Source organism: Denticeps clupeoides, chromosome 14, assembly GCF_900700375.1.
Source record: "Denticeps clupeoides chromosome 14, fDenClu1.1, whole genome shotgun sequence".
In the NCBI taxonomy this organism is placed as follows: domain Eukaryota; kingdom Metazoa; phylum Chordata; class Actinopteri; order Clupeiformes; family Denticipitidae; genus Denticeps; species Denticeps clupeoides.
This window is the reverse complement of record NC_041720.1, coordinates 6,167,349-6,195,041: the sequence shown is the minus strand read 5'-3', so window position 1 is coordinate 6,195,041 and position 27,693 is coordinate 6,167,349. Positions and strand designations below refer to the sequence as shown.

The window sequence follows — 27,693 nt, the reverse complement described above, 5'->3', positions numbered from 1 at the left end:
CTCCCCGCCCCCTCGCCCACGCCGAACGCACGGACGAGGCCCAGAAATAACGCAGGAAAGCATCTTCCCAGTTTTTGTCTTCTCCATTTTATATCTCAGCCCCCTAAACCTTGCCGGAAAACGTTGCCGTTATCCAGCCAGTGGGTGACGGCGCGGGCCAATGAGGTGGAAGCGTTTGGTCATGGGATGACAGGATTTTCCTAAGCAGGGATCCTGGGGAGAAGAGAGTCTTCCAGGCGTAGCTTTGCCACGGAAGCGAAACCTCTCCGCGTCCTCCTTGCATGCGGCCTCCTCGGACTCGGGAGCCAAGCAACGCGGGAGAAGAAAAAAAGAATTGCCGATTAAATGTGACCCCCCCCCCCCTCCATCAAAATAAAAGCAAAAAGGAACTACAGGAAGTGAAGCAGGCCTCCTTTCATCACTCCGCATATTTATTTGTGACATTCATTTAAATATAGAGACCTATTTTAAACCCGGCCCATTATGGGGAAAACTGTCAATGTTTTCTATTTCCGGCACAGTTCTCAGTGTGGCTGGAGGCAATTGGGGGGGGGGGGGGCGGATGCAACAGACGGCGCCCCTTCAGGGAGTGAGTCACAGGTAACTGGCGGGACAAAAGGCTCCTCTGAAAGGCCTTTTTTTTTTTATTTTCACCTTAATTCAGGAGAAGTCATTTTTGCATTTCAAGTAGCCTATAGAAAGCTCTAAAGTACACCCCCGCCCACCCCAAACAACACAGATATATACGTTTGCATCTACAGCGTTATACAGGGATCATTCGATGCGACATCATAATCACTTGCACACACACACACACACACACACACGAATATCTGGAAAGCCGTGGTCACACAGGGTCTTGGGTAAGGGGCTGAAAGCGGCATTAACTTCACTGAAGTTGGGATGAAACGCGTGTGGTTAAATGTCTATTCCACCCGTCGCTTGTCCAGCAAACCAAAGTTGCGTATCGAAAAAAAAAACAGTGAACACTTTAATGTAAATGTGAGCGATAAAACATTTTGGCAAATATCATATAACACAGATTTGATTTATGTTACAACCGGAAACCGTGTATGCGCATGGCCCCTCGCGTGATTAAAGTCTGTACACTGGCTGGGACATTACGCTAAAAAGCATACATGATGTATGCTCCACATATTCATTACACGTTTGTTTTCTCATCTAGAATCTCAAATTATTACAGTTTTATCAATCAGTCAGAAAATGACACCTACGTTCATTTATGGAGTCGAAACTTGGGGTGGGACTTAAGAAGATTTTCATTTCCAAAAACAAATGCGCTTTTCCCCGAATATTTTAATTATCGGAGATGCACCAGTCGTGGGCCCATCTCATAAAATTCTTGCCCTTGACAAAAGGACATTACGGGCCGTCAAATTCTCTGCACGATGTGGCCCTACCCCCCGCAATACCCCAGTAATGAACAAATCTACGGTGCTCAGATAGTCGGAGCGCGGAAGCGTGCACGCCACTACTGAACAACCCAGCGAAACGGATGCTAATTCATGAGAAGGAATACACTGATTCGTGCAGCTACGGTAGATATAAGCCGCACTCCACGGTCGGGTACGTTGTGATGCCGCAGCTCCTCGTTGACCCAGTGATGAGGATGCAAATAGAGCCCTCTTGTGGGTGGATGTACAACTGGCACGGCGATGCCCGCGACGGGGAGGTGGACAGGCTCGGCTCAGATCATTCACTTCTGAATTACAATGACGGCGGTTCAAGGCACCAAAGCCTGTCGAGCTCCACTTCGATAAGCACTGGCGGAGAGCGGAGGGTTCCGAGGCTTTAACACCAGCAGGCCTTTTGAGAGTCTCCGTGGTTGTCGTACATCCCCTCCTCCTCCTCTAGGGCGGCGATGTTGAGATCGTCGTTGATGGACGTTCGCAGCACCTCCAGGTCTTTTTTGTTGGCCTGCAGGACCAACTCAGCCAGACGTGTGAATGACTGGAATGACGAGAAATAATGGTCAGTTGGATCAAGTTAAATAAAAAAAAAAATAAAAAAACAGCTGCTAAAAGGTTTGAATCTCGAGCGTTCTATTAATTTCATAAGACTTTTTATGTAGCACAACCAGATTATTTCAACGTTGACATGATGAATATCTGCCTTTTTTCGTCATAATCTTCAACTGGGCGGGGTGCCCCCTCTAGTGGTCAGATTTTAGAATTAGAGGATGAATGCAAAAAACAAAAATCCGGGGAGCAGCAAACAAGCTCGCCCAGGAAACGGCCTAATGTCCAGAGTTGAACGATGACATTTACAGAGTGCAAAATATTTCTGGGGAACACAAGCACAGATTCATGTGATTCAACCTGAACTGAATCCCTCCAATAAGACAAAAAATAGCGCCAAAACAAAGAAACCGACCACTGACATCAGATATAGGCATCACCTTATTCTAATTAAGGACATTCATTTTTAAATTAGATGATTGTGCATTTTACGATTAATTCAGATGGCCAAATACTGATATCAGATCTTTTTTTTCTGATTATTGATAAAAAAAAACCCAATTTCTGACATGTTCCTGAAATTTCCTTTCTTAGCTAGACGTTCTTCATGAGATAGCACTTCACAAGATTACCAAAGAAAAACCAGGCACAAATGTAATATATGAATAGTCTCTGCTATTCAGTGTCGATTACCCTAGATTGTTGGTGAAGCCATTCATATCCCTGAACTGGACGAGGAAATATATAGATCTTCTTTATATATAAAGATCTTCTCTCTCTCTCTCTCTCTCTCTCTCTCTATATATATATATATATATATATATATATATATATATACACACACACACACACACACACACACACATACACACATATGTATATATATGTATATGTGTGTGTGTGTATAAATAGATAGATAGATAGATAGATAGATAGATAGATAGATAGATAGATAGATAGATAGATAGATAGATAGATAGATAGATAGATAGATAGATAGATAGATAGATAGATAGATACCTCTTTAATGTTGTGGTTGGTAAAGGCACTTGTCTCATAGAAGTCCATTCCATAAGCCTTGGCAAGCTGCAAGACAGATCGTTCAGACTCAGGTGGCACCAGATAACCTTCTTACAGGCCCACCTTCATATGTTAAAAGTCAATAAGATGCGGAAGCAGGACCCACCTTATTGCCTTGCTCTGTGGCCACCTGCCTCTTCTGTTCCTCATCTGACTTGTTCCCGACTAGGATCTTCTGCACCTTTTCTGGAGCATACTGATAAAAAAATGATGACAGGCAATGACAAAACCCGTAATGACATAATAACATAATTTTTTTTTCATGATTAGTAGAAGGATGTATTGAATCAGAAAATACATTTTCACTACTACCAATAAGCATTGATTAATGATGATTAAATCTGTGTCCCACTCAGGGACATATTTGGGGAAACATCCTTTATTTAACACTATGTTTCTTCATTTAGGATTAGGATTAGTGTACAGGTAAAATCTTTGTCCATACAAAGGTGCAAAATCACCCCACGTATATATATATATATATCTATCTGGATAATGAACAATTTGATCTAGCAGTTTCACCTGATATTAACATGCTTTGCTATTTTTTTATTGGATTATCTGGATGTCAATTCTACTACGGTCTGGCTGATTCGTACACATTCCGACTGAGATGTTTATTATTCAGACCCTCTCACCTCTTCCACATCGCTGGCCCATTTCATTATGTGCTGAAAGGAACGCTCGCTCGTGATGTCATAAACCAAGAAGATTCCCTGGGAGGAGGGGAGAAGGATGACCCACTTCATCAATCGAGCAACGTTCATTCACTTAGCACGGCATGAAACGCCACGACACGTGTGACTGCGGGTACCTGGGCTCGCCGGTAGTACTGTTTGGTGATGGTCTGGTACCTTTCCTGCCCTGCAGTGTCCCTGGCAATAGACATGCACTGTCAGTCAAAAGGGTTTGGCATTTTTTACATTATAGGACAAAACTGATGACACGATAACACACGTGAGGTAAAAAAGTTGAACATTTTGCCGTTAAGTTAGACAACTGTACTGAAGGCTTTTGCTAAACACTTCCTTGTCATTCGATCATGTGTCATGAAGCGGATTGTGCTGTTTACAGCTGTCATGAAGGTAAAAACAGATTCATCACACATACTGCGCTTTCTCCTGATACAACAAATACTAAATATGTTTCTTGAATTGGATTCTTCAAAATGGCTCCATCTTAGTCTCCATAACTGCCAAACATCAGTCTAAAATATTCAGCCGTGCAAAAAAAAATGATTTCACAATTAAGGAAGCCAATTGTTTTAATAATCTAAATATTATGCTAAACAGCTGCAAGCACTTTGGCTTCAGTCATACTGGCATTAGTTAACCTCGATTAGGTTACGGTGACATTATGTGACATGGGTTGAAATTATTACAATATAAAATTTAAAAAAAATAATGGCCACTTCAACACCGTTATCTTGCTCCAGACGCACGCTATCCTGTGGATTTGCCACTATTGAACACGTTTAATTTTCATGATTTTCTTTATGATATTATAATGTGACTAGAGGAGCTATTTATGAAAGGTGTTGATGTTCTTCATCTCACTGTTCCGTTGCTATGCACACCGACTGCCATTAAACGGAGTCAAGCCTCAGGCATTTTACCCAATAAACACAGGTTGAAGGCCACAAAAATCATCTCGCCATTTCTACTCTTACTCACCATATTTGAATTCGTACTTTGATGCCGTCTATCATTAAGGTCTTCATTTTAAAATCAACCCCTGCCAAAACAAAGTGAAAAAAGGTGAAAGATTCACTGAGAACTCCTGTTCATGGAAATTTTAGTTGACACCGAAAATACGAATGCGAATGTATTGAATACATTTTCTGTTGGTAACGAGAATGCATGCTGTTTTCAGGTATCAATATCTTCGGCTCGATATCCCACACCTTAATCTGCTTTATTGATCACCTCAGGGCTTTAAGAAGAGTCGCGGCAGCTGAAAAGGTTTTCATCTGGAAGATGGAGTCTCGCAAATAACACCACATCCTGAGATAATGGCCACAGTGAACCGTGGGTGGATTGGTCAGACTATTCAGCTTCAGGCCTGATGAGAATCGCTGTGTACGCCCTTTAGAATCCTTTAGACGCCCAGTTTAGTAATCTGTATATATAAAGTGACACATTTATGCGTGCAGTCAGGTTCAGCGAGACATTAACCTGACTTCCCCCTTCACTGGAAGCACTTCGGATAGTGACATGCGGGAAAGAGCTTTCATTAAGGCTCGACGCTCTGCCTGCCCATGGCAGCGGAGCACGCTGACATGGAGGGTGGAAACATACGTGCAGGGTGGGCCTTTGCATGTGACTCCGAGGGCTGTCAGAGGTCAAGCTGCAAAACAAACATGCTCATAAATATGCATCTGTGCAAATTCAGCCGCATTTTTGGAGCCAGCCGTGTCTCAGCGCATCTTTCAGCAAACGGTGTCTCCTTTCGGCTCCTTTCCCATTAGGGGTGGCCGCAGCGGACCCGACCGGCCTGGTTATCCACACAAAGACTTGCCCTTCCTGATGCCACCCTCTGTCATGACACCAAGGAAAGGGAGGACCCAGGCGCAAGTGCTTGAACCAAAAAGTATGGGGCGAACAAACATATAGGAATCTGCTCCGGGGAAGTGGAAATGGGGAAAGGAAAGGATCCCTCGCACGGAGAGACTCCCGCACTACACCAGAAACACATCACGGCACCGGGTCGTTGCACCCTAATTACACTCAGTTTACCCGGGCTTCAGACCAGCACCACGAGACGCATGGTCACATGGTGTCCCCGGTGGGTGGGTTTCAGCAAATATGCAGATACCAGCAAATATTCCCAACCCCGGACAAATATCAGATGGGAATTCATTGACCAAACAGGTGGTCAAAGGTGCAGGCAGGAGTGTGAGAGCATAAATGTGTCGCATTGTGTACAGTTTCATTGGGTGCCATACACTAGATTCAAGCATTTAATTTATATTTGTCTTATTGGTCAATACCTGTGACTTCTACAGCAATTTGTCACTGTTAACTTTATGCAAATAGACCGTTGGTTGTACTAACAACACAGTTTGTCCATAATATTGCACATTAATACAAAATTCTCAAGTATGCTACAAGATGCAGACAAGTGAAAGTGATTAGTTGTGACACATGTGACACAGCACAGGACCCACAGCGCACACAGTGAAGTGCGTCCTCTGCTTCTAACCATCACCCTTGGCGAGCAGTGGGCAGCCATGTTGGGATTCGAACCGGCTAGCCTCTGATTACTGGCCACTGGCCCTTACAAATGAGTGACTGTCACTGTGCCAGCTTCCTGGCCACTAACTCTATATGGCACGAGGATGACAGAGGGAGGGACGCCTGACTGACCAGTGACTAATTGGTGAACAAGCAGATTTGGCTGTTTTAATTACGCCGAACACACTTTACTGACTCCTCGGGTCATTAGAAAGCGACAGCAGAACTCTGCTTGGAGCTGGTGGCAGCTTTCCTAATGGGTCGCATTTAGCTTTCCTCAAAGGCTTAGACGGGATTGACCCGTCGTGGCATCCTGCTTGTCCACCCTGGCATTAGGACATTTCGGCGTCAGATCGGTGTCAGAAAACCAGCCAGGACTGTTAGCAAAACCTGCTGGAAGTCAGTCAAATAATGACTCAATTAACTAAATCGAGTATCGTAACAGTGTGCTGACCTACGAAACCGATCCGTTTGGTTCTATTATAGTTTTTTTAATGCGTCCTGCATCCTGTGTGTGTGTGCTCTGGCCATTAACAAATTCGGATTATTTTCAGATCGACTACTCTGGCGTTGTCGAGTCGACATATCGACGTCATCTATGCACGCGCAATCCCTGCCGTCAATCTTGCGATTTCTAATTCAGATGTCTGAATGAAAAAAAAAATACATTAATTTCTAAACATTTCAATATGTTAATCGCTCTTAACCTCAAAATTGCAAAAATGTCATTGTGATACACTGCAGCACAGCACACGGTGTCACAACGAAATGTGTCCTCTGCGTTTAACCATCACCCTTGGTGAGCAGTAGGGCAGCCATGACAGGCGCCCGGGGAGCAGTGTGTGGGGACGGTGCTTTGCTCAGTGGCTCCTTGGCGGCTCGGGATTCGAACCGACAACCTTCTGATTCCTTAACCATTTAATCCTTAATATAGGGCCCCAATATTAAACAGAGACCCAACAGTAGCCTGAAATACCGGCCAGGTTTTGACAGTTTGCAGGGCTTTTGAGCTGCGTCATGAGCATTCTACACCCCTATTTGCGCTAGTGGCTCGATTTCCCGCCTACTCGCATTACGGAATAACCGCTCCGCTCTGCAGCATCAATGTTTCCAGGGGCGGCGGCATATTTTTTTGTCGTAACTGGTATTGTCTTATAGAAAGTATTTAAGTTCGGTATTAAAGTCTGACGTTCCCTTATGATGTTTCCTCCTCCCAATAGTAAGACAGTTCGTTCAATAAATGCAAGTATTGTACTTTGGATCAGCCAATATACTGACACCGGGTATTGATGTTGTATCGGAACTGGGCGTCCCTAATCGCAGACCGACACACTACACTGTGATCTGTGTGTAAAAACCTTGTGGCAACGTGTTCAAAGACGGAACTTTAGACGGAACAGTGTGTAAGACCTGCCAGAAGCGACATTTACAAACAATTATAAGTAGTGTGTATTGCTTTCACTGCTGTTGACGTGTTGGCCTTTTCATGGATGGAACTTCAGGGAACGTTCCGGAAGGAATTTCCAACTGGAAGTTGGAAGTTCCAACTTCGATTTCAGATGTAAATGACCAAGATAACTGGCTGGAGAAAAAAGATTATTTGCTGTTCTGTAAGTTAAACAGAAAGAAATGTATTGTTCTTTATTGTGTACCCAATCGTGCATAATTGTGAAATGTTGATGTTATATATGTAAAATATGGCATTATATTGCTATTAAGTGAGCTGATAACTGGTTTTACCAAAGATGGTCAGACTTGCAGGTAAAAGCTGGCATGACCGACGTCAAACACACCTTGAGACGGTCAAAATAGATGGTAAACCAGATTCACCCACGCTAACTGGCTTCAGCTGCCCAAGCGTGTGTTTCAGACACCGGCCACCACCCCTAACCAGCTGATGCGGACCTTACCCTGCTTCACAGGTCGTTCGAACTCGGAAACACCACGGGAGGCGCGGCCTTTTTGGTGCGAAACACTCCTGCAGCCGTGACACTTAAACCGCTGAATGCAGTGTCGTCAGGAGCTCAGCCACGTACGATACGTGGGTCTCGGCCCTGTGGGCCCCAGCTTCTTGAACCCGGATCCATAGCGGGCCTCTCCAGCCGCCTCTGTCATGATCCGGTCCGGAAGGGGTTACTCCGGTCCGGAGTTTCACGTTCGTCCTGTGAAATGTTTCCTGATCGTGTTCACCTGTGTCTGATCGTATAAAGCTGCCCTGTTCGTGTCTACTCGCCGCCGTGTCATTGTTACATGTTACATATTCAGCAGTTACCCTGTCCTGTCTCGTGACAGCCTCCAGGCAGGACATAAGGCACGGTGTCCATCAAAAAAGTGATACGCTGCTCTGAGGCACATTCGACTCGGTTCCCGTGCCTTTTATTTTTTACACGTTTACATTTACAGCATTTACCAGACGCCCTTATCCAGAGCGACTTACATTCAGGGACTGTCCCCCCCCTGGAGTGTCTTGGTCAGGGACACAATGGTAGTAAGCGGGATTTGAACCTGGGTCTTCTGGTTCATAGGCGAGCGTGTTACCCGCTAGGCTACTACCACCTTTTTAATGACTAAAAAAGACAGAACCTGTGATTGATCAGGTGCCAAATTGGACACTCTGGTCCCATCAAACCCCTGCAGTGTCGTCGCTGTTGGCTTATAATTTGGGAGAAACTCAGACAGCTCAGCGGCTCGGTTGCATTATTACAATTATATTTATTATTATTATTATTATTGCAGTAATTACCGCATAATTACTGTCGCACCGACCGAACACGGAAACCGTCCCCGACCGCGCGTTCCTCGCGTTATTTTTTCCGCAAATAACGTCCAGGCCGAAACGTGGCGGTCCGGCCGGGATTCCGCGGGAGGAGCTCACCGATGGTGGAGATGTGCGACGGGTGGAACTCGTTGTCCGTGAATCTGCACAACAAGCAGGTCTTCCCGACGCCGGAGTCCCCGAGCAGCAGGAGTCTGAACAGCACGTCGTACTGCTTGGCCATGGCGTCAAATTTAAAACAAAACAAAAAAAAACAAAAAAATTGAATTAAAACGAGCGCGATCACATCACGCCGCCAGCCCGCTTCATCCTCCTCCGTCCGCCGGTAAACAGGGGTGGGGGTGAGGGCGCCGATGGGTGCGGCACCAAGATGCGCCCACAATGGTGGAGAGGAGACAAAAGACCGCCCTTCCATCACCGGCGGAAAAGTGTGTTATGTGTCGTATTTGCTCGAATGGTATTCATTTTGCATTTCCGTTTAAATAACATAATTACAACAGTTGTTCATCGTATTATTATTATTAATAATTGTCATTGTCGTTATTGCTTCGACGTAAACCACGTGCTTCTGAGTACCGTGTTATACCGTAATCAACACGTCAAGACGTGGTGTTAATCAATCAGAATCAATCAGAATCAGGATCGGAAAACTTATTTTAATCCCGACGGAAATTGCTTACGCTTCAGCTGCACAGAGGGAAAGACGCACAATGTGCATACAATGTATGTACAAGACATACAATAAGTGCACAGAGACAGACATACATTTATGAGTATAAATAAAAATAAAGTAAAAATAAGTATGCAGTAATGGCTCAAGCAGCATTACTGCATACTTATTTTTTACAGATTTTTATAGCTAATACATAATATACTTAATTTTGAAGTAATTGGACTACAACAGTGAATGAATAAAAGCTTTGTTAATTATGTGAGGGTTCCGTTGTCATGATTATTGGCTTGAACAGTATTTGTGTGAAGCTGAGAGCGCGTTTCTCGTACCGCGTGGCCCTCCTCGCATGCCGTAGTCTCGGCCCCGCCCACCGGACCGACGCGGCCGGAAGTTGACGCACCTCCGGCTGGTGCGGATCGTGTGGGCTCGGAACTCGGGCGGCGCGCTGGTCTGGACCCAAGGATGGACGCGGCGCCGACGGCCCTGCGCTGTTTCCGAGACGCTCACCTGGCGGAGCTCCTCCGGGACGACGGGCTCAAAACGGTGACCTCCGCGGAGCAGGTGGGCGGCGACGCTGGCTCTGTCACATCCAGGCGCCTTAGCTGCTAGGCTTATTTACCCTGAATTTTACTTTAATTGACATCAGAATAATTAACACGTGATAGATTTATTGTCATAAAGATTTGTCCCTTGTCAAGGAACATCGAAATTTAAGGTGCAGTCGAAAAGTTAAGACAGGCAAATAGCAGTAAACATAAAATGTAGAAATTACACTGGTAAAAACAGGTCTGTTGCACGTTGTTTGAAGATATTGCACATTACTGGACGTTTGTGAGGCTGAAGCCGACATTCTTGTTATTTACATGAAGTGGCAAATTCATAATTTTCACATCTGTCAGTGTAACCCCGCTAATTAATGAGCCATAATTACTTATATACAGTACCGTACGAAAGTTTGGACACACCTTCTCATTCAATGTGTTTTCTTTATTTTCATGACCATTTACATTAGTAAATGATTCTCACTGAAGGCATCAAAACTGGAGTTATGTACGTAACAAAAAAGGTGAAAATAACTGAAAACATGTTTTATATTCTAGTTTCTTTGCTCTGATTACTGCTTTGCACTCTTGGCATTCTCTCGATGAGCTTCAAGAGGTCGTCACCTGAAATGGTTTTCCAACAGTCTTGAAGGAGTTCCCAGAGGTGTTTAGCACTTGTTGGCCCCTTTGCTCTGTGGTCCAGCTCACTCCAAATCATCTCGATTGGGTTCAAGTCCGGTGACTGTGGAGTCCGGGTCTCCACTTTTTGTTAAGTACATAACTCCACATGTGTTCATTCATAGTTTTGATTCCTTCAGTGAGAATCTACCAACGTAAATCTACCAACGTAAAAAGAAAACAAATTGAATGAGAAGGTGTGTCCAAACTTTTGGCCTCTACTGTATATAATATGTGGTTTATGTACCACTTGGCAAACCCCACTTACTACCATTGTGTCAGTAGTTACAGGAGTCCCTCAGGGGTTCAGGATAAAGGGCGGCTGATAAATGTAAACACACGCCAACTAATTTGATTTGCCAGATGCCCTTTGGTGCTTATCAGTCAGCTGATTGGGAACGCAATTGCCATCGCATGCAGAGTGCGGCTTGGTCATCGTCTGAATAGACGATGGAGGAGAATCGTAACACCCAGCTGGTGAGCATTCATGGCGGGTTTTAAAGTTTAAAATAGGAGGGGGGGGGGGGCACAATCTCTTCTATATACTCAGAAGATGCAGGTAGATTATCAGCAAGATGCCTGTGAGTCTTGGTGTGTTCTGCGCTTCGCTTTCATCATTACTTTTTAATGATTATTTAATTAATAATAAAAAATTGGTTTATTTTGCAGAGAAAGGTCGAATGCAGCATTCAAGAAGTCCTCTGTGTTTACCGGCAAATGCACAGCTCACCAGAGTAAGCAAAATTGGCCCCAGTATGGTTATGTTTATACACACACACACACACACACACACACTCATCCTGTCACTGCATCATTGCATTTGATGTCAGTGTCAAGCCTGCTGCACGTATAATTATGCACATATATAACTAGGCCTCTGTTTGTTCACAGAGAAATTATTCCCCCGATCCCTTCCCATACATGCGCGCTGTTTACCGACGCAACGTGCAATTGTGACAATAATGTGCCTTCCAAACCAATTTTCTATTTCTCGCGGAGTCTTCTCTCAAGGCCGAATGATTAGACCCATTAGGCCTAATTGTTGTTCCGGCGCCAGCATTGACAGGAGCCGGCCGCTTGATTGTGTTTGCGCTGTTTGTCCCTAAAAGCTAGATTTTGTCGTTGGTGCCTCTTTTCTACCTGCTTATAATCGATCGCCCTGTTCTGCCTGTAATTACCACTTGGCCAATAAGAGGCTGACTCAGAGGTTTCCATGGAGACCGGTGCTTTCATTACTGTGGGGAATGATGCACCAGCACAGTGTGGGCAATCTGCGGATACCCGCTGTTTTCCTTCCTGTTTGAGGTCCAATTTTAAAGATAACTATAAATTATAGGGCTGTGTATTGGGAAGGATCTCACGATACGATTATATCATAATATTTTGTGATACTGTGCATATTGCGATATTCTATAGTTCACTGAAAATGTAAAAAAAAGCTAAAATTCAAGATGCTGTGTAAATCTGTGTGGCTCACATTACATTAATAATTCAGCCAAAGCAACGTAACTCAGAACTGAATTGTGGACTAAATTTGTATACAGAAATATTTATATTTGATGTCCCTGTATCGATACAATATCACCGCGTAAAAAATCGTGATTATATTGCTTTATAAATGTTTTCTAACACCCCAAATAAATTATATACATTATTCTGGATATGATGCAAAATAACCACATAGGTCATATCAATTCTGTTATCCTGAATAAAAAAAGTAACTTTTGTTCTAGTTTAAGATTATATAGTATATTATATAGTGTATTCCCTGATTTCCATGTATTCAAATAATGTATTATCTGTCCTGTCCCGCCTTAAAGGTGAGTTTGTACATAGTTTATAATTTATTTTCTTACCCTTGTATTCATATGTAGGCCTGCTTTGCTGAGGGAGCAGCATTACCAGTACCTCAAAAAAGGATTACGGCATCTTTCAGATGCATATGAGGTATGTCTGGTCATGGGTAGACATTTTGGCTCTGATTAAAAAAATCCTAAGGGATCCTTTTATGTGGCCTCTCTCACATGTGTGTGTATATGTTAAGCTGTAGTCAAAGATGAATCAGCATCAAGCAACAACGCACAAAGATGATAGGAATATTGTTATAGTTTTGCTCATCAGAGGAATCAGATATTTTTTTTTTTTACTTTATTTTAATGTGATTATAATGAGAGCTCAGTAACACGTACCCACAAAGTTGCTGCCAGTAGGCAGATTTTGTCCAAATCCTTGGCTGCCCCGTGTGGCCACGGCTGTTGACTCTGCATGTTCCCTGGCTCCAGTGTCTGGATGCCAGCCGGCCTTGGCTTTGTTACTGGATCCTGCACAGCCTGGAGCTGCTGGAGGAGCCGGTGCCCGCCTCCATCGCCTCAGAGTGAGTGCACATGCCCTCCAGCTCCTGTGTTTTATCATGTCCTACCTTACGGCAGAGCACCGGGACCTCCAGGGGGAGCTGTGAATGTCACCCCAACACAAGAGCACTGCTGAGAACGTGTATATTTTCCCTCTTGAACTGAGGTACCTCTGTTTGGTAGAGATCTGGTGTAATTAAACTCACCGTTACATTTTTGGATTCATTTTGAGCTGGTTCGTCACTTTCTTAGCTGACCGGTGGAATGACTGATTTGCTGAATCTGCAATGAATGTCTGGATAAATGTAGAAATGTAAATCGAGAAAATAGAAAGTGGCGGCTTTATGTAAGCTTGAGTGAATGAGTGAAAGTAATATTAAAGTAGGGATGCACCAGTATGAAGGTCTGGGATGAGGCCGATACCGGTGTTTGAAATTAATAATGCGGCAAATGCCAAGTTTGGTGTTTAACAGTAATTGTACTGCCTTTCAGCTAATAAAATATCTGTGTGAATGCCCATCATTAAATCCTGCAAATTTAAAAAATGACCTTTAACGATGTAAAAAAAATAAAATGACAACAGTTGGCACTTTTCATTCTGCCATTGTTCCCTTTTCTATTTGAATGCTGTCAATCAAGTTCATTTGGTAACAAGGTTCACTGCAATTATTAATAACGCAGACTGAACAACTATTTGTTCAACTCATGCCAACTGATGCGTCAGTAAATGGGTCTGTGTTTCTGCCGGCTTTTTTACCAGCGTGTGCGATTTCCTGGCTCGCTGCCAGAGCCCAACGGGCGGCTTCGCCGGCGGCCCGGGTCAGCACGCCCACCTGGCACCGACATATGCTGCTGTCAACGCCCTCTGCATCATTGGCACCGACGAGTCTTACGGTGTCATCAACAGGTAGAGTGGCAACTCTCACGATTGTCCTGACGTTCTGGTAACAGCTCCATGTATGATCCCCTTCCCCTCCCCCCGCAGGGAGAAGCTTCTCGACTTCCTGTACGCGGTGAAGCAGCCAGATGGCTCCTTTGTGATGCACGTGGGCGGGGAGGTGGATGTCAGGTGAGTTCCATCGCCATGGTTTCAGCTCAGCCCCTCAGTGAATATAAGGGGGCCGCCCCTGACATCAAGCACAGAGGGCCAGCGTATGCTAACAGGCGTGGTACCAGCTTGACTCAACTCTGTACGTTTTTGGGTTGTACGTTTGGGTCGTGCTTTTCAGAGCAAGCTGAGATGATGCTAAAAGGGACCGGTTGTACTTTAATTCATCCTGACTGCAACTCGGCCTGTATAAATACATGTTTAAGATAGCTTTGCTTATGAAGTAGTTGAATAATAACCTGCATCACACATTGATGAAGGGCTATTAGATGCCCATTGTGATGTTAAAGGGCTTATAAATCAGTATTACTTCCATATTCCTTTAAGGTAACATTACATACAATTGTAAAGCAAAAGGGGCGTGGCCTAAATATGATTTGCATTATGCCTGAGTGATCATTCACAAATGACTCCTATGGTTGCAAGAAATTCGATTTTAAGAAAGGTTGGGTGTGTGTTTTGACTCATTTTGGTTGATTTAGGAGTGCTTACTGTGCAGCGTCTGTGGCCTCGCTCACAAACATCATCACTCCGACGTTATTTGAAGGGACCCACAATTGGATCCTGAGGTACCTTGATTTCTAGTCTTTGTCCTTCAGTATTGCACTTTGGAGTGCCAAAAGTAAATAGATAAATACATGGTTAAATAGATAAATGTCATGGTTCTTAATTAGGAAAACATAATTAATTCAATATGACAGGAATGATAAAAACATTATTAATTAAACGTGTTCTATTGAAATATTTCACAACTGTATTTAATTTTGGCACATTCAGCCCATCATCAACAATTTCTATCTGCCATTCTAACCCATCAAAGTAAGTGGGCGGGACTAATGTTGATCCAGCCTCTGTCCTTTCCAACATGGCACTACCTTTCATGGATTATTTTCCAGCAGCGCTGTTAAGAGACATTGTAGGATTGAATCAGGGTATGTTGCACCTGAAAATGTAAAATGGAGGAATTTACTGACGTATTATCCAAATTGGTGTATTTATCTATTTAATTTTGGCACTCATGGTACTCCATATTGCACTGAGCAGCAGTTTTAAGTTTTTCTGAACTTACTAAAGGGTCACTCTGGGGCACCTTGCTGTGATGTTTTGCCCTTGTCTTCATCAGCTCTCAGAACTGGGAGGGCGGTCTGGGTGGAGTACCAGGCCTGGAAGCCCACGGAGGCTACACCTTCTGCGGAACAGCGGCCATGGTCATCCTGGGCAAGGAGCACATGCTGGACCTCAAGGCCTTATTAGTAAGTCACGCTTCTCTATCTTCTGCTTCCATTTTGATGAGCCAATAGAAATAGGTGAGCCTCAGGGAAGGACATTGATGAAATTCTAGAAAACATTTTCGTTCCTGCTTTGGCAATTTGACCCTCCATCTTCATATTTCATAGTCGTGGTCACATGGTCCTGACAAGCACCTGCCAAGTCTAGGAAACATGGTATGGTAGAGTGAAGAGAGGGAGAAGGTGGTGCTCTCACCTTATGTCTAGATTCCCCGATGGCCAAGTGGCCCTGTCCCTGTTGGGTGGGTGACCGAGGCGTCATTATCAGAACCAAGGGGCTGTTACCAGACACCTGGGCCCAAAATACACCAGGTCAGGCTGCCCCTTGAACCCAACTGGGCGGCGCACTCCTGCTGACGCACAAGAAAACTGACCGCATCCAAATCTGACCTTTTCCCATCCTCCGCGCTGAAGGCTCTCGGCTCGTCTTTGTTCGGAAGCCGCCGTTCCACGCTGACATTTCAGCTCATTCATTAACAGTTGAGCGCCATCGTATTTCCTAATAGTTTCCATAGTAACATCTCACCGACCACAGGAGCGTGAGATCGTTGGGGGCCGCGTGGTCTAACTTCAGCGTTTCTGACATTTCTCTGAATTAATCACTTTGTTAGTAGCATTTTACACCGACCAACGGCGCAATCTGGCGACGGGGGTCATCGGCAGACTTCGTACGGACCTGAACCGAGTCGATTTCTTTCTCCCGCAGCGCTGGGTGACCAGCAGGCAGATGCGCTTCGAGGGCGGATTCCAGGGCCGCTGCAACAAGCTGGTGGACGGCTGCTACTCGTTCTGGCAGGCGGGGCTCCTCCCCCTGCTCCACAGGGCACTGTACAGAGATGGTAAAGGTCGCTCCTTTTTTGTTGAAAAGTGCCAACGTTTAGCCATGTTTCTGCTACTTCACAAGTGACCTCGCTCGCACAATGCATTTAAATCAATGACATTTACAGCATTTATCAGACGCCCTTATCTAGAGAAACTTCAAATCAGTAGTTACAGGGACAGTCCCCCCCTGGAGCAAGCTCAGGGACACAGTGGTAGTAAGTGGGATTTGAACCTGTGACTCTGTAGTCTTCTGGTTCATAGGCAAGTGTGTTACCCACTAGGCTACTACCACCCTTAATCGACAGACCGAGCAAGCGTTGATGAGTTTTAGGATATTATGCTGGGTTATTATGCGCGGTCGTCTCTCCGCAAAGTGTAACGAAGTCCCCGGCGTCTCACAGGGGACTCCACGCTCAGCATGAGTAGATGGATGTTTGAGCAACAGGCCCTGCAAGAGTACATCCTGCTGTGCTGCCAGAATCCCGCCGGCGGACTGCTGGACAAGCCGGGCAAGTGAGTATGGCCCCGCCCACTTTCCGCGCTGCAATCCAATATCGCCAACCGCCGAGGAGCGGCTACACCTGCCGCACGCGTCCTTGCAAATCGTTCATATTCGCAAAAATTGCATCCGAACAAAGATGGAAATGTGGAGGATGAGTTCAGCTGTGAGACAAAGTATTTGTATTCCTAACCAAATAGTGTGTTAATGGGGCCTACGAGACCAGACCAGTCCTGAACAATTACCAGACCCGTGCAGCATGGTTGTATTAAAGTGTTGCTCCTCTTGTAGGTCCAGAGATTTCTACCACACGTGCTACTGCTTAAGCGGCCTCTCGATAGCACAGCACTTCGGGAATAAGGACCTCCATCACGAACTGATACTCGGGAGGGAAGAGAACAGGCTGGTAGGTGCTGAACAAAACGCGTCGGGAATAAGCAGCCCGTTCTACATCCAATAAACGATCCAGGCAGCTGACTGGAAGCTCTCTGGGCTTTACATGGATGTCTGATTTATTCATCTGTGTATTTTCTTTTCAGGCGCCCACCCACCCGGTGTATAACATTTGCCCAGAGAAGGTGGCCAGGGCCATAGACCACTTCCACAAGCTCCCCGTCCCCGTGGAGATAACGGCCACCGCGGACCCCGCGACTGAATCATAGGGTCGACTTCAAAGTGTGTGCAGTGCCAGTAGACGCCACAGCCGAAGGGCACAGCTGGGTAGTAAAAGGTACATGAAAGAGAGAGAGGGAGACAGGGAGTGGGCGGGCGAGCGAGTCTGGATTATCAAAATAAAGGTTTATCACGTCTCATTTCTAAAGCTCTGGCTTTGCATTCTTTTTCAACCGGGATCACAAGACACAAGTCGCTATTAAGCAACCAATTAGTTAATAAATCAAACTGCTTTGCGGTTGCTCCGCAACTATTTACATTAATGGATGAATTGATAGATTTGCTTCCACTAGGAAATAAATGTGATGTTGCGTATTGAGCTAGGCAGCACGTACTTGCCACTTAAAATGAGACCGGTAATACAGATTAAATAAAGCAGAGTGCTATATAGTTACAGAGACAAGACCCTCCCAGAATTCTTCTCGGCCAATCAAAACAAGAGGTCAAAGCAAACAATAAGACTAAAACCAACTATTGTAATGCTCAACCTCTTTTCAAACCCAAAATGATATACGTGTTGTACTTATTTGTGATTTATGTCATACTGTAATGTCTGTAATAAACATCATATATAGTTGTGATGCCCACCATACTGTACCTTTGTATTGTAATGTGCATCGTACATTAAACTTGCCACTAAGAATTGCGTTGGGCATGATATGTCATGTCACACTGGAACCATGACTTACATAATTTATCAGATGCCCCTATCCAGTAACTTAAAAGTAGTTACAGGGACAGTCCCCCTGGAGACACTCAGGGTTAAGTGTCTTGCTCAGGGACACAATGGTAGTAAGTGGGATTCTAATTTTTTAGTTTGCATCATAACCAATCTAACCGAGGTAGATTAGTAGTTAGTTGAAGCACAGATCTGACAAGGCAAGACAACTCACACAAAATTATTTTTCATTTTTTTATTATTATAGTCTCATAGTAAAGGTAGGCCTCAACTTGCAAGACGATTGTTGGCAGTATGTACAACATACCTGTAACTTCCATGGAATGGAAAAGACCTATTTAGTATACATTAATAATATCCTAAATGGAAAAAATACAATATAAGATAAACATACACACACCTCCTAGACACGCAAATTTCTTTTTTTTTTTTCCATTTTGCAAACCACAATTGACTGGGACCTTTTTTTTTTTTTACTTTTTTAAATCACTCTGAAATGCACCTTGACATTCTACTCCTTTAATAACACAGGGGAAAGAACATAATAGTAGATTAGTAAATAAAAAAAAAGCTAATTGGGGCAATTTAAACCAATCCAAAATATTCAGAATATCATTCAGTGATGTATATTCATTGTCTATATCAATCTATGAAGCAAATGCAGACAAAACAAAAACTACAACAGAACTGAGAGATTTTGCTTTAAAAAAAAAAAAAAATTGTAAAAATTAAAATGTAACATCAGCCACTACCTGAAAGCACCACATTCCTCTGTAGGAAGAGTACAATGGTTTTGGACAACACTCCTTTGGGACACTTCTCTAGGGTGTGTGTAAAATTCAACAGGTTCCTTTTAAGATTGACAAAAGAAAATAAAAATTGCAGTGCTTATAGACACACACCTCTTCCCTATTTGTCTGGGCTCCACCCAGAGGAGGAGGGAGGTGAGTAGAAGAGCGTCTTTAAGTAGCGAAGCTGCCTCGGTTGGGTTGGGTCATTTCACCACGCTGTTGCCGGAGTTACGATACGGGGGCATCAGAGGAAGGGAAAGAGGAAAATTTATTTTTTTTTTTTGCAACAAAAAGGTATTCTTCCGCTTCCGGCAGGTTTGTCTCCTTCTCCCAGATCCAGGGAATGGGTCTGGCGACCGACGGAAGAGGACCGTCTTCTTATTTATTTTTTTATTTATTTTAACACCGGGATGAAGGGGGTGGAAGAAAAGAGTGCAGCCAGGGAGGGGAAGGCAACACCCGCTCGGCTCTTAGCTGGAATCCACCCGCTGCTTCTTCCTGGTGGACGGCTCCTCCGGCTCCGACTCAGAGCTGGAGTCGGAGCCGCCGTCGAAGGCCGACACGGCGCTGCCCTTGGGATTGGTGTACAGGCTGCTGTCTGAGGATGAGTAGTTGGTCTGGAGCTGCGAGGTCCCCTTCACTTTCTCCAGTGCGCGGACTAAAATGCGGGGGAACAAAGGAGGCGACTCTCATCAACTCTATTCCAATAAAACGCTCAAGGACTTGTATTTTTAAACTTTGCATATAATCATTAAAGACCTCATCATTTTTGGAACCGGGACTGAATCTGAATAAGCCCCCCATAATTACCTTGGTGACATAAATAAATAAATGCGAGCCAGGAAAGTACACGCGTGCTGCTAGCGCATGCTGTTGACACAACCTGCCAACAATGTCATGTGTTCGGAAATATTATGAGCCCTGAATCCATTTATATTTCTATGTTAAATATGAATCCATCCCCTCGTAGCATTTCTAGTAAGGAGCCTGCTAGCCGACACTACGTGGCTATGAAGACGTGCCGCTGCTCCTCCGAACGCTATCGCTTCGTGTCAGCGTGGCTTTAACGGAAACACGAGGTGTAACGTCTTCCCCGTTCTCGACAGCCAGTCGATGCTAAGCGGCTTCAGCCGGGGGACTGGGCGGGACCCACCTTGCTGCTCCAGCAGAGCGTTCTGTCTCTTGAGATCGTCGATGTCCTGCTGGTGCGTGTGGTTTTTCCTTCTCATGTACTGGATGTACTCCGTGGCTTTGTCCAGGATTTGTGCTCGGGACGCCTGTTTGACCAGTAGGCGTGAAGAACATAGAGAGGAATGAAAGCCCTCGCCTCCCAGTGTGCCCGCCATAGCAGGGCCACATGCAGGGTCCTTGCACTTTCTGCATCGGCGCTGGTTTATTCCCCTTCCACATTCCCTTACGTTTTGATTTCCGGTCATTGAACCTCCATTTTTTGTAGCGTCTCTGAATGTCCAAAACAGTTTCTGAAATTTTCGTGCATTTAAAGTCAACACTTTTAAAGATTTCGCAGACCTGTGCAAGAACCCATGGCAAAATTTATTAACAAAGTATTCAGAATTCATGAAGAATTTCTGAGCGTGTTTTTCTTGCAAAAAAAGCCCTGTGAGAGGGTGGAGGGGGAAGGAATTAAAAAAAAAAAAAAAAGAACTGCACACTTGGCAGTGACCGAACTACATCTGCCATGGAATCGTCACCAATTCTCCACTCTCCCCGTGAACCGGAGCAGACACCGTCTGACCAATCAGAGCGAGCCCCGCGGCCGCAGGGGTCGTTCTCAACGTGCTGAACTGTAATTCGAACCTGTGCCTCTGCACACTTGGGGTCACGGTGGAACCGCCCCAGTTGCCTCTGGACGTGATTATTGAAATTCCTCGAGTTGGGAGGAATATAATTACACAGCCAACGCATGGGGGTTGGGGTGGGGTGACAGTCTGTTGTATCGGGGTACATCGCTCAGACACCCCCCCCCCCCCCCCCCCCCCCTTCTACAAACAACTATAGAAAATGTGCTCAAACATGATAGGTTGGTGTCTATCTGCACCTGGGGTACGATGCTGTTGACTATTGCCATAAAGCTGGAAAAAAAATCTAGTGTAAATACAAATATTTTTAGTATTTTAAAATAACACTACGTACAACGAAGAATTAAATCGCACGGCTTGGTCTGTTTGGACGGCGGAAGAGATGGAGGTTCTTAATGGGCAAAGATGATGATACTATATTGAACGAACCAAAGTAACCCCGAATTCCCTGATACATGGCTGGCTGGCCTTTCCATTACATGCCTGCGTTTGCCTTTATTAGAAATAATAACAGGCGGTGCGGTTACGGCAATAGAAATGAACCTGAAGGGTCCTGGCTATTCACTGCGCTGATGCACATCATCACTGAGTGGAAAGTCATTCGTCATTTTTGTGTAAATCTTTGACTAGTGGAGATGGGAAAAATGGGTGAAACCAGGGCAGGAAAAATATAAAAAAAAAAACACGATCGACCTACGAGCAGAGATCCAGCATGGCCTGGCTAAAAAAATGATACCAAAATAACCTGGGGGGGGGGGGTTCTGCTGGTTCCAGCTCCTGTTGAAAAATGAGCGATGCAAAAATGAGAAAAGCCAGCAGCTCCACCAACCTTCTCCCCCTGTAAGGCGGGAACGGAGTCCCGGAGGCTGTGGAAGCTGTCTTTGATGTGGTCCCTGCGCTTGCGCTCCAGCGCATTGTGATGTGCCCGTTTGTCTGCCTGCAACGAGAAGAGTCAGAGGGGCTTTCAACGTTCAACGTGGTGCCGTGGTCCACAAAGCTTGGGACCGCAGAGGTCTTTCAAAATGCCCGCTCTATTTGTTCACTTGACTATTTATCCCCATAAACAAGGATAGACATACACATGCAATGCAATTGTGTAATACAAACAGGCAAAAATTCAGATTCCCAAATTAATGAGAATTACATGCAAATTGTTGGCCACATTTCTGAAGGGAACACCAAGAAAGTATACTGTGCAATCCAACCTCAATGCTTTGTGTATTAAAAAGAACTGCAATTTTTGTTATAAAATATCCTCACCCGTTTGTTCCATCAGAGGACGCGCATTAAATGGCACTCTATAATCATAATAATAATATTGTAATATTGTTGATTTAGTTATTGATTGAGTGTCAGAGCAATAAAAATCCCTCAAAGTACAATTTTAAATAAAAAAAAAAAAAAAAAAAGCAGAATTGTCCTACAAATGCAAAGCGAAAACCATACATAAACTTGAGAGTATTTTCTGGAATATGCCAAAAATTGGATACGGTTCCTTCTCACTTAAAAGAATCTTAAACTTCAATGGGCACTTTTAAGCAGGACCTAAACGGAGTGCTGCGTGCCAAGTGTGGGGCTGGTTTGCAAGTATAAGTTCAAAGACGCCCTCAGGATTTACATAAATAAGATAAAGGAAAAGAAAGAAAGCAAGAAAGCAAGATAGTTATCTGTACTATGCAGGAAAAGAAAGAGAGAGAAACTACCTACCCTTTTATTGGTGTGTAATAACTTGTCTCTTACACAACACAACCTTGATGTTTTCACAGAAATACTGTGATACCACCGTATCACTATATTACTAGAAGACGTATGAAAGCATACGGTCATGAATTGCAATTTATTGTCCGCGGACGTAGCGCTGTTATGCCCAGAGAATTTAACTAAGCAAGCATGAGGCAACATACACAGCACACACCAAACCCAGATCTTGTCTAACAGTCAAAATCACATGACAAGATCATTCATGTACAGTACAGGCCAAAAGTTTGGACACACCTTCTCATTCAATGTGTTTTCTTGATTTTCATGACCATTTACGTTAGATAGATTCTCACTGAAGGCATCAAAATTATGAATGAACACGCGTGTTCTGTAAATGGAGTTATGTAAATGGTCATGAAAATAAAGAACACACACCGAATGAGATGGTGTGTCCAATTTTTTTGCCTGTACACATTTTTGCTTAGAGAGAAGTGAGGGTACAAAGCTGAATTTTGTCTCAACTTATCCCATGGTTCCCTCAGTTCTCCTGAATTAGTGTCTGGAAGAACGCCTGTAACTTTATTAACGTCTGACAGGGTCCAAAACACAGAATCCATTCCGTTTATTTCCCGTCCTGGCACCGGAAGCGGTACATCAAAGAAGCCATTTTAACGGCAGGCCGGCAGCGCTGCCATCTGCAGTCAAACCTGCTCCGGGCACCATGAGTCACTCCTGAAAGCCTCCGGGTTTTTGACGCAGTTATCCATGGCAATCTACGATGTCTGAAAGGCGGAGGAACAAACACGTAGTGGTTCTACAGCAGGAACCCTGCACAACAAAATTCTAATTTTCCTACGGTTCCAAATATTATTATTCTATTTGTAAAAGCCATTAACTACGTTAACAGCCAGCATCATTTGATGCTTATTCCATTCCAAATGGTTCCAGATGTTCTCGACCAACGCCAGAAACCGACCACAAGAAGCTATAGATCTGTAGCTTGTGTGTGGCTGGAGATGTAAATCTATCCAAATCAATCAGTCTGCAGGTTCGATGGTCTGAGACGGAACCCTGAGAACACTAAGGGTTTGTCTGAACAGTAGCCTAGAAACACATTGCTCCTCGCACTATTGTGTTCTGGCGCTTCATTATAATTAGAACGTCACATAATAACCGCGTTATGTCACTTAGACCACAAGAATAGTTTTTTTTTTTTTTTCGGGAGGCTCTTCTAAAAATGACGCCATCACGGTACAGAAGATCCCACTGTGCAGCTGGATCGTGAGAGCTGCTCATCTGAGATTAGGAACAGTTTAGAGAACGAGAGTGAATAAAACAAAAAAAAAAAAAAAAAACACCCAAGGACAAATGGTTCCATAAATTTCATCTTAGTTCTAACCCCTCCCCACCAAAAAAAAATAGGTTAACAGTATTATTATTATTATTTTGTTCGTGAACCAGAGACCAGTCATTTTCATTCAGATGTTTAGGAGAACATTTCACTTACACCATACATGCAAAACATACACAAATGAAGCTCCTATTCCATTTAAGCTGCAGCACTGTGTATCCTATACTATTCTTCGGCAGGTATCTATACAACTCGTGGCTAACTAGGTTACGTTCCATGAATAAAAACCATGTATGTATGTTAAATAGAAATAAATAGTAGCATGTATTGAACATTCAGGTTCATAAAATCCTTCACTTGTCCATGAAGGGGACGCTCGCCGTGTCTTTACTGAACCAGACCGCCGGCGTTGGCGCGTGGACAACTCCAAAAAAAAAAAAAAAAAAACAACCTTCTTGTTGCAGAGTTGCCATCGGCACACAGAAGCAGGCAGGACACGGATACAGATGCTGCCGCCGCCGCTTCTCCTGCTTGGTCGGTGCGATAGCGAAAGACCACATTTCACTCGGCCGGGGTGAATTAAGAGGGGGATAAAACAGCTCATCATCCCCCAACTGCAAAGCCCCAGCTGGCTAAGCTTCATTCCTGCACATCCTCCTGCCTCCAGCGGCCCACCGAGGAGAAGTCGAGAGCGCAAGCGACCCCGGCCACCAAAGCCGCTCCCGCTCCCGACCCTAACTGGTCACCAGCAGGGTGGGGGCTACCTACCCCCACGTTAACCGCAGCTAATGGCACCCGCAGCAGACGCCTCGTGACTTAAAACTCTAAACTGGACAACAATCTGCTCCCTTTATTACGCACCACTGAGTGAAATCCCGTCGATTCTTCCTGCAAAAAAACAAACAGAACAGAAAAAGGGCAAATGTAGTGAAAGTCGTGATGCTGGTCAAGAAATGATTGTCTAGCTGTGTCTATGAACCACATTCAGTTGACCCTCCGTATCCTTGGCGTACAGAACGATCAGCTAGTTATCTGCTACGGTGGCCATCCTACCTCATCTAACTCAACTAAAAGCCTCTCGCTAAGGACGGAAGACACGTGGAAACACTACACGAAAACGTTTAGTGCTTCAAACTAGCATTCGTATATATATATCTACAATATTAATACTAAAACAAATTATTTGTTGTACTACATGGATATGTACTGTATTACGGATTCTACCAAGGGTTATATTATCAATCATAGAACACTGTAGTGGTCAATAAAAATGTAGTTACCACCATTACAAAATAAATAAACAAATAAAGCCTTATTATTACTGCTTCGGCATTGTGATATGTGGTTTAAAATATTTAATACATTTTATATATGTGTGTGTGATTATATATTGTGATATATATATATAATAAACACACACACACACATATATATATATATATATACACACACACACGCTATCACACGCCTATTCATATTGCGATAGCGTTCCATTAATTATTTTTATTTTTATTATAATAGAAACCCCTGCGAAACATATAGCTTAAGCTCGAGAAGGTGATATTTGGTTTCAAAATGTACGCGAACGAATTCTAGCGCCGACATGTCGCGGCGCTTCACGCGGTAGTATCGCGATATTCGGTTTATTTTCGGACTTTTCGCGTGTAAATGCGCGGATGTCCACTACGTGCGCTGGCACGGCCGCAGTGTGACAATGCTGCGGAAGTGTGTCGCCCTCGTCCCCGCACACCGTGTACTCGCGTTACGGCCTCAGCCGCGGCTCGGGTGCCCGAGTTGGCGTACGAGCTCCCGGCCCCCCCGCCCCGGTGGAGAATGTAGCTGGAGACCCGTCGTTACGGGGCCCGGGGATCGACAACCCAACTCGGCAGCTTGCTAACTAGTGCTCACCAGATTCCTGCTCGCCTTAGCTGTCGAGCTAAGGAAGGGGGGGGGGTTCACAAACGTTTTAAAAATAACACCACTTACGTCACTGTCGACCTCAATGTCGTCGTTGTCGCTCATTCTTCGGTGCAACGGCTCGACTTTAGATGCGAACGGGCCTGGAGAACATGTACGTGCGGCGGGCAGGGGGCCGAGCGGGGCGGACAGAAGAGCCGAGTCGCGCACTGCAGACGGCGCGTCGAAGAGCGACGAGCTCCCGGGGCCGCACGTGACTCGCCTACACGCGGACGCGGCCGCGGCGTGACGGGCCCACGCCAGCGTCGCGCGGCCGCCCGGGACTTGTAGTTTTTTTGCGGGGCGGGGGCCGTCGTCGCGCGGCCTCGAGAGACTACACGGACCACAACCACGCGCGACGGCAGCGCTGGCGCGGACGTGACCCGACGTCGGGAAATGTAGTCCTCGTCTGGGGTTGCCAGAGTTGCACGTTCTCAAGCGTGTTCGTTGTACATGTTGTGGACAAGGTTACTATGGTGTTCAGATTAGATTTGACACCTTAAACATTTCGTCTGTGTTCATTTTTGTAGAGATTCCAGCACTTATAAAGATACATAATAAGCCTGTGATAGAGCTGCTATTTCAAACTAAGGGTCTACATCGATTCCTCCAGAATCCACATCAGTGCTGCTTGCTGATGTAACGTATGAACTTCCGTTTTTTAAAACATTTAAATATATTAGAGACATTAGCATGATCGCGTATTAGCATTTGTTTTGTATGGGTGAGATTTGAGCAACACTTGGCAACATGCTCCAGTGAGCCAGCTGCGCCTCGGCGGAGACACGTGGACCGTCACGAATCTCATACCTGTCGTACCTGTTTCCCACGCGATGCGTGAACGGCAGGCCCCACCTCCACCACCACCACGATTCATTTCCATGTAAAGGAGCTCTGGCTCTGAGTGTCATGCATTTATGCATTTTTTTATGTCCATATATGTCTGTAATAAGACCAACGCGGTTTTACACTCCTAAATAAAAGAAGCCTGCTGATCATTTTTTTGTCTTTAAATGCGAACTGCTTGCAACTTCCTCACCCTATTTATCATAAAAGAAGGTCAAATATTCTTCATCCCCCTACAGATAAGGAGCTTATAGAGTGGATTACTGGATATACCAACAATAATGTGACAAATAGCATGCTGCAGAATATCTGGTTGACCAGAACATGTATTTGTTGTATAAATATATTTATGCCAATGCAAACAAGATCATTCCATGATATTTTCCATAGCATTTTAATGTCAAGTAGATTTTATTTACAAGGAACATACAATAATAGTTGGCCAAAGTACTGTTCAATAAAGAATTAACGGATGGAAATAATTCTTAATCTGGACCTTGGAACATCGAGGAACATTTGTTCAGCACGCCTTAGTGATCGAGTGGGAACGTACAAAGTTTAAATAATGGCTAAGCCATTTAAAGGTGAAAAACGTACTTTATTATTTTAGAAACTTGAACAATGCATTCATTACATTCTCATGATTATCTAAAAGATGTTAACATAACATAAATGTACAATGATGTTTTCTGATCGTTCCAGCCATACACGCTTTTAAAAGTCCTATTATGCTTCCAGTAATCAGTATATATTTACATTTACAGCATTTATCAGATGCCCTTATCCAGAGTGACTTACAATCAGTAGTAACTGGGACAGTCCCCCCTGGAGACACTCAGGGTTAAAT

The 27,693-nt window shown here is 44.4% G+C and overlaps 3 protein-coding genes across 6 annotated transcripts; 1 reads left to right on the top strand and 2 right to left on the bottom strand.

The window, feature by feature from the left end:
- Window positions 1–975: 975 nt before the first annotated feature.
- Window positions 976–9,470, bottom strand: rab15 (RAB15, member RAS oncogene family). The gene is made up of 7 exons (XM_028953674.1): window positions 9,168–9,470; window positions 4,733–4,793; window positions 3,874–3,934; window positions 3,698–3,775; window positions 3,166–3,255; window positions 3,000–3,065; window positions 976–1,971 (listed from the first exon to the last, which is right to left on the bottom strand). The coding sequence occupies exons 1-7, from the start codon at window positions 9,289–9,291 to the stop codon at window positions 1,813–1,815; spliced, it is 639 nt and encodes a 212-aa protein (XP_028809507.1). The 5' UTR covers window positions 9,292–9,470; the 3' UTR covers window positions 976–1,812.
- A 634-nt stretch (window positions 9,471–10,104) lies between these two features.
- Window positions 10,105–18,345, top strand: fntb (farnesyltransferase, CAAX box, subunit beta). The gene is made up of 12 exons (XM_029002825.1): window positions 10,105–10,302; window positions 11,631–11,695; window positions 12,836–12,908; window positions 13,244–13,335; window positions 14,073–14,219; window positions 14,298–14,381; window positions 14,903–14,989; window positions 15,544–15,673; window positions 16,416–16,548; window positions 16,933–17,044; window positions 17,322–17,436; window positions 17,570–18,345. Exons 1-12 carry the CDS (start codon window positions 10,204–10,206, stop codon window positions 17,690–17,692), a joined length of 1,260 nt encoding a protein of 419 aa, XP_028858658.1. The 5' UTR covers window positions 10,105–10,203; the 3' UTR covers window positions 17,693–18,345.
- A 1,046-nt stretch (window positions 18,346–19,391) lies between these two features.
- On the bottom strand, window positions 19,392–26,219 carry max (myc associated factor X). Of its 4 annotated transcripts, none has more exons than XM_028953498.1 (5): window positions 26,031–26,219; window positions 24,906–24,932; window positions 21,822–21,929; window positions 20,326–20,458; window positions 19,392–19,830 (listed from the first exon to the last, which is right to left on the bottom strand). In XM_028953498.1, the coding sequence occupies exons 1-5, from the start codon at window positions 26,064–26,066 to the stop codon at window positions 19,643–19,645; spliced, it is 492 nt and encodes a 163-aa protein (XP_028809331.1). In that variant the 5' UTR covers window positions 26,067–26,219; the 3' UTR covers window positions 19,392–19,642. The 4 variants fall into 4 exon arrangements, with proteins under 4 accessions (XP_028809331.1, XP_028809328.1, XP_028809329.1 ...); XM_028953495.1 differs by having other exon boundaries at window positions 20,326–20,449; window positions 26,031–26,201; XM_028953496.1 differs by lacking the exon at window positions 24,906–24,932 and having other exon boundaries at window positions 26,031–26,201.
- Window positions 26,220–27,693: the final 1,474 nt, after the last annotated feature.

Bases quoted from the DNA above. Each gene is read 5' to 3' on its own strand.
- fntb (XM_029002825.1), top strand. From the start codon at position 10,204: ATGGACGCGGCGCCGACGGCCCTGCGCTGTTTCCGAGACGCTCACCTG. The intron at 11,696-12,835 runs GTAAGCAAAATT...ATTCATATGTAG, and splicing joins CAAATGCACAGCTCACCAGA to GCCTGCTTTGCTGAGGGAGC. The intron at 13,336-14,072 runs GTGAGTGCACAT...CTTTTTTACCAG, and splicing joins CCCGCCTCCATCGCCTCAGA to CGTGTGCGATTTCCTGGCTC.
- max (XM_028953498.1), bottom strand. From the start codon at position 26,066: ATGAGCGACAACGACGACATTGAGGTCGACAGTGAC. The intron at 21,930-24,905 runs GTGCGTAATAAA...TTCTCGTTGCAG, and splicing joins CGACGGGATTTCACTCAGTG to GCAGACAAACGGGCACATCA. The intron at 20,459-21,821 runs GTTGGTGGAGCT...TCACGCCTACTG, and splicing joins CCGCCTTACAGGGGGAGAAG to GTCAAACAGGCGTCCCGAGC.
- rab15 (XM_028953674.1), bottom strand. From the start codon at position 9,291: ATGGCCAAGCAGTACGACGTGCTGTTCAGACTCCTGCTGCTCGGGGAC. The intron at 4,794-9,167 runs GTGAGCTCCTCC...TTGTTTTGGCAG, and splicing joins GTCGCACATCTCCACCATCG to GGGTTGATTTTAAAATGAAG. The intron at 3,776-3,873 runs GTACCCGCAGTC...CCCTCCTCCCAG, and splicing joins AGTACTACCGGCGAGCCCAG to GGAATCTTCTTGGTTTATGA.